General features: G+C 44.0%; 1 protein-coding gene across 1 annotated transcript in view; it reads right to left on the reverse strand.

Annotated features, from left to right (window-relative positions):
* Positions 1-3,634: 3,634 nt before the first annotated feature.
* LOC102849302 (pre-mRNA-splicing factor 18-like) overlaps positions 3,635-6,358 on the reverse strand; it is a 15,293-nt gene continuing 12,569 nt past the window's right edge. Inside the window, exon 2 of the mRNA XM_006898693.1 lies at positions 3,635-4,664. Coding sequence (XP_006898755.1) covers positions 3,635-4,664 — 1,030 coding nt within the window. The remainder of the gene's footprint in view (positions 4,665-6,358) is intronic.

Raw genomic sequence — 6,358 nt, forward strand, 5'->3', positions numbered from 1 at the left:
ATTTGCCCTATGCAGGGTGGCAGTAAATCTTCAATTTAAAAATAAAGCGGAAAAAACCGTGCAATATTGTGATCACAATAAAATGAAGTATGCCCATATGAATATGTTGTTGTTGTTGTTATGTGCCATCGAGTCACCTGCGACTCATAGCGACCCTATGTACAACAGCCTAAACCTTGCTCTATCCTGTGCCAATCTTACTGTCTCTGGCACACCTATCCCATAATCCCAGTCACTGAGTCAATCCATCTCATCCAGGGTCTTCCTCTCCTGCACTGTTCCTCCACCCTCCCAAGCATGATGTCCCTCTCCAAGGACTGGTCCCACCTTGCAGCATCTCCAAATATAGGCCTATGCTAATTCATTGTTTATCTAAAATGAAAATACAGTTTATTATTATGTGTCATCCAGTTGGAATCTACTCAGCTGACCTTCCTGCAGGTTTTCAGAGGCTGAAATGAGGCCTAACAGGACAGCAGCTGGTGGATTAGAACCAGTTGTCTTTTGGCTGGCAGAGCAAATCCTTATCCACTAGGCCACCAGAGCTCCCTATAACATAATAGGCCATTCTATATTTTCCTTTGCTGCGTCCCTGGTGTCCTTTAAGGAGCTCTGTTGGCCTAGTCCATATTGTATTGTGCTAAGAACCAAAAAGCTGTGCATTTTTCCTGACGTTCGAATCCACAAGCAGTTCATTGGGAGAAAAATGGGCAGTCTGTTAGATTTACATCCTTGGCAAATCTAGGCTTGCAGAAAATTGAAACATGACCCCTACCTCACACCATGTACTTGAGGTACATTTACCCTGCGATGGAAAACATAAGAGCCATAATCAATGGCATAAAACAAAGCCCCTCAAAACTCATTGAATTACTCACAGCTTGTCCCTGACTGAGACTGTAAAATTGCAGGGATTTGAACCCACAGAAGACTGAGGCTGCCCAACGTCCTATGACCTGGGCCACCAGAGCTTCCTAATGAATGGCATCTAGTGGGAACCAATAGCTGACCCTCCAGTGGCTTCTCTAAGGCTGTAGAGATCATGATAGGAGACTGCCCACCTGTCTCCCTTGAAGCTGCTGGTGGATTCAAACAGCCTGCCATTTGGTTACCAGGGAAGCTCCTTACACCAGCGCTCCCTTGGACATAAACAGGCTCTCAGCTACAACTGAAAATGGAAGGAGGGGAAAGAAATTAAAGAAATCCAATACACCTATGTTATTGCAGGTTATTTACAACAGCAAAGAGGTGGAAACAAGCCAAGTGTCCATCAACAAATGAATGGATAGAACAGCTATTGTATGGCAAGCTCTGGTGGCCTGGTGGCAAGAAGCTGCACTGCAATCCCAGAGGTGTGTGATTCGAATCCACCAGATGCTCTGCTGGAGAAGGAGGGACAATCTCCTCCTGCATCAATCAGATCCAATTTGACAGTACACACAATAAAAAATAATAAAAGAATTTTTTTTTTAAAAAAAAAAGCTATGGTACATTCCCCCGGTGGAATAGTATGCAGCACTGAAAAACAGTGACCTGGAAAACATTGCACAACATGAGGAACCTGGAGGATATTAAGCGGAGTGAAATATCTCAGTCAAAAAGGACAAATACTGTGTAATACCGCTGTTACAAAATAGGATAGATATAGGGTGGGGTGGGGTGGGGGAGAGAAGGAGAAAAGAGTGGCTAGATAATGAACACTGCATTAGATCAGAGGAGAGGAAGAACTGCCTGAAAGGAATATATGATTAGGCATTATATGTATGAGAAAAATCTGGAACAAGGGGTTCATTGCAGGGAGGGATGGAGGAGGGGGAGGGGAATGGGAAGAAAATGTGCAACGATGAGGGAAAATGAAAACAAAACATTTTCAATGTTTGGTGCTTTAAAAAAAAAAGACATTAAAGAAATCCAGTGGAGGAGAGTTCCTTTGAAATGGAACCATCTCAATAGTAGTGGATTTGGGGGTTTGTTTAATGTCACTAATCCTGTTATCACGAACTGCCTGATGTCTTAGCGGGTTACAGGTGGACGGGTAGCCTTAACGCCTGCAGCTGAGGCCCATCTCCCCGGGGCAGGGGGCAGGTGAGTGGTCTGCTCTGTTGATATTCGCAGCTTGGCCACCTGATGGGAGGGGGTGTGGCCACCATTATTCGGAGATTCGGCGGCTGTGTTTGTTTATCAATCCCGTTATCATTAACTCAGAACAAAACAGAAAACTCCTGGAATTAGGAAAAAGAGTATGTGCTTCTGCTATTTTAAAAAACCCATGTAAGTAAAAGTGAAATAAGGTGATGTTTTCCCTCTTTCTTTACATTTACATAAGCAAAAGTAAAATAAGGTTATAGTCGCCTCTTCGGTGGTTCCCCCCCCCCCTTTTCTTTTTATGTTGCAAGGAGTCTGGTGGGTTAGCAGATAAAGGGTTGTGTGCCGACTCAAAGGCGTTCAAATTCACCAGTTGCTCTGTGGGAGAAAGATGGGAGATCTCCTCCTGTGAAATTTCTGTCATTGTTGTTGTTAGTTGCTATCAAGTCACGTACGACCCATAGGGACCCTATGGACAACAGATCTGACCCGCAGGAACCCCGTGAAACAACAGACCTGAACCCTGTCCTTCCTGTGCCATCCTCACACTTCCTGACACGCTAGAGCCCATTGCAGCTGTCACCGTGTTAATCCACCTGGTTGAGGGTCTTCCTCTCCTTCACCGACCCTCTGCCTTTCCAAGCACCATGTCCTTCTCCAAGGAACAGCCTCTCTTAGCAACATGCCCGAGATATGTGAGACAAAGCTTTATCATCTTTGCCTCCAAGGGGCAATCTGGCTGCACCCTCTCCAAGACGTATCCGTTTGCTCTTTTGGCCATCCATGGGATGTGCAGTGTTATTTACAGCCACTGAAAACCCGCCGGAGGGTCAGCTATGAATCCCTTCTGACTTCATCACAGTGAGGTGTCTTATGTTGGTAACACCTTTGAGGTACAAAGCAGTGTCAGTTCACCTGATTGAGGGTCTTCCTCTCCTTCATTGACCCCCTGCCCTTCCAAGCATCATGTCCCTCTCTAAGGAATAGCCCTTCCCAGCTACATGCCTGAAGAATGTGAGATGAAGTCTTGTCATCCTTCCCCCGAAAGAGCCCTCCGGCTCCACTTTCTCCAAGGCATATTTTGGGGGTTTTTTATTAGTTTTTTTGGCAGTACGTTGGATGTTCAGTACTCGTCTCCAACACCAGAGCTCAAAGGCATCAATTCTTCTTCTGTCTTACTTATTCACAGTCCAGCTTTCAGATGCATAGCAAGTGACTGGAAAGACCATGGCCTGAATCAGACGTACCTGAGTCCTCAAACTGACATTATCGTTGTTGTTGTTGTTAGGTGCCATTGAATCGAGTAATGATTTAACTACTTAAAATGAAGGGAAAAAAACAACGCACAAATCTGCAGTCAGATATCATAAGAGCCAAGTTCTTAAAACAGAGCAAGGGCTGCATCAGATAAAAATCCGATTGGGAACTCCATTACTCAGACTGGACGTTCCATTTTTCTCCTTCCCTTAGTCTTGCTGGTCATTCCCAAAGTCTCATGCTCTTTATGGGTAAGGTATTTTACTGCTATTCACACTTAGAATCGAGGCTCTCATGGTGCATTGTATTCCACACACTTCGACGGATCTGTAGGAAAGTGCTTCTGGCAAATAGTCATGAACCTCTTCAAACCCTGGATATATTTCCGCTGCGTTTCATCATTTAAAACATGTGCAACATGCTTGGAAAAGCTCTTCTCTCTTCCAGTTCTGGCGTGGATCCCAACCGTAGTGACACCAATGGGCCAAGGGGCATTTCCAATGGCCATCTGCAGATAAGCAACACTTGCCTTCACATATTCTCTTTGTAGCATGAATGTAATAATATCAGTTATCGATTCCTTGATGTCTGCAGGAAGATTCCTTTTCCTTAACTTTCTGAGAAGCGGTCTGAGATAGGACTCGGTCTGTTTTTGGGTAGCGCTGTTCAGTTTACCCTGCACTCTGCGCTTCACATAGTCTTCTCTGGCATTCAATTCTTTAGCCCAAACACCAAGAAGAAACTTGAGGAATTTGGTAATGATATCCATGTCTTTATGATCATCCCCTTTTCCTAAAGACTCTCCCAGCGCCTCTAACTCTTCAATTATGGTATTTTCTTCAGGAACTTTCAAATCGTTCTGCGTGTCTTCCTCTCCAGGTTCTTGGCCTCCCACAATTTCATTGAGGTACTGCTGATCAATCTTATCCAACGCCGCTTTCAGATCATTCCTCAATCCCTTATTAACTTCTGGAGTAAGAATCTCTATCTTTCTTAAATGCCGAAAAGCATCGTAATCAGTTTCTCCAAATAATCTAATTGGTTCTCCTCTTTCTCGTAATCTTCTGATTACCTCTTGCCTAGAAAGAGTCATGGGCAATTTTTCCTCTGCCAATTCAAGTTCTAATGCTGGATTTGATGAAGTTAACGGTTTCTGATCTTCTTTTGGTTGTATCTTGTAGCCACATCTTTCAAAATATGCTTCCTCTTCCTTTTTTGCAAGTTCACTTCGCTTGAAATACTTTTTATTTTGCTCCAACAGGTTCCGATCTTCCACAAACAGTGGTCTTTTCAATTGCTTCCTATGCTTCTGAGGTTGGACACTGAGGATGGCAGAAGGAGAATTGATGCCTTTAAATTGTGGTGTTGGAGAAGTGTACTGACTATCCCATGAACTTTCAAAAGAGCAAACAAACCTGTTGTGAAGGAAGCAGGACAAGGGGGCTGGTTAGAGGCCAAGAAGATGAAACTTCATCTCATATACTTCAGGCATGTTGTCAGGAAGGGACCAGCCCTTGGGAAAAGGCATCATGCTGGAAAAAGTGGAGGGCCAGAGGAAGCGGGGGAACCCTCGAGAAGACGGATTGATGTAGCGATTACTACAGTGGGGCTCAAGTAGATTAAGGATCACTAGGAAGGTTCTGATCTGTTGTTCACGGGGTCACTATGAGTCACCATCGACTCAACAGCACCTAACAACAACAACAACAACCACAGTATCTTATTTCTCTGTAATGTTGTAACAGAGATACCACAAATGGTGCCTTTAACAAATAACTGCGTATTTTCTTACAGTTTGGAAGGCTGGAAGTCTGGATGCAGGACACTGACTCAAGGGGAAGGCCCTCTCTCTGGGTTGATTGTGAGGAAAGGTCCTTGTTTCCTTGAGCTTCCATAGGGTGGGTGGTCCCTGGAGACCACCATGTATCCTGGTTTTCCCTAGTGTCCCAGAGTTTATTTGCATGAACACTTAAGTCTTAGAGGACTCACTCCTCTCCTGGTGATTCTTTTTCTTGGAAGTACCAAAGTCTTTCCTCTTGACTGACTTTTCTTTCCTTTTTTTATTTTTAATTTTTATTATATTGTTTTTACGTGTATCGTCAAATCAGATCTGACTGGTACAGTAGGAGATTGCCCCCTCCTTCTCCAGCAGAGCATCTGGTGGATTTGAACCGCGTACTTCTGGGATTGCAGTGCAACGTCTTGCCACTAGGCCACCAGAGCTCCCTGCTTCTTTCCTTTTTTCTCTTATGAGATAGAAAGTGTTACAGGCCACACCTTAAGGAAACTCCCCTCACATCAGATCAGGGCTATGCAGCATTCCACGCTTAATACTCTTGCAAACTCTGGTTTATTAAGGGAATCATTCCACAGCCTCCATCATTACAAACATGTATTTTACTGGGGGAGGTGGACATTCAATTCAATCTGTGACAAACTACTAATAGAACAGTCTCCCACATGGGCCTCTTTGACTTTGGTGGTACAATTGAATAATAGTTGCATGACCAGGGCTTCCTTTTGTGAGTATAGATAGTATCCTATCACTGACAGCATTGTACTTCAGGATCATTCTCAAAATGTTCTTTTTTGACACTGATCTGGACACCATTCTTCTTGAGTATGCCATTTTTGGCATAATAGATCATAAGACTGTCTGATTCAAAATGGCAAATATATGTATATGCATCTTCACAGCCTTCAAGTCCAACTCACAGTGACCCTAATGGGTTTCTGAGGCAGCATATCTTCAGAGTGCTCTTCTCCAAGACCTCAGCTCAAAGGCATCAATTCTTCTGTCATCCTTATTTCTTGTCCGGCTCTCAGATGCATAGCAAGTGATCAGAACAATTCACTTTGACCTGGCTTCTAGAATCATTCACCCCTTCCCCTAACCTCCCACCCCAGCACCGGCCTGGGAACCAGTGGTCTCTGGTTTTTTTGTAACTCTCTCACCAGTTCTTTGCAGCATATCTTCACGTGGTCTGGGTTTACCTATTATAATAATAATAATTAT

This window comes from Elephantulus edwardii, unplaced genomic scaffold (assembly GCF_000299155.1).
Source record: "Elephantulus edwardii isolate Elephantulus edwardi_28Jun2011 unplaced genomic scaffold, EleEdw1.0 scaffold00236, whole genome shotgun sequence".
In the NCBI taxonomy this organism is placed as follows: domain Eukaryota; kingdom Metazoa; phylum Chordata; class Mammalia; order Macroscelidea; family Macroscelididae; genus Elephantulus; species Elephantulus edwardii.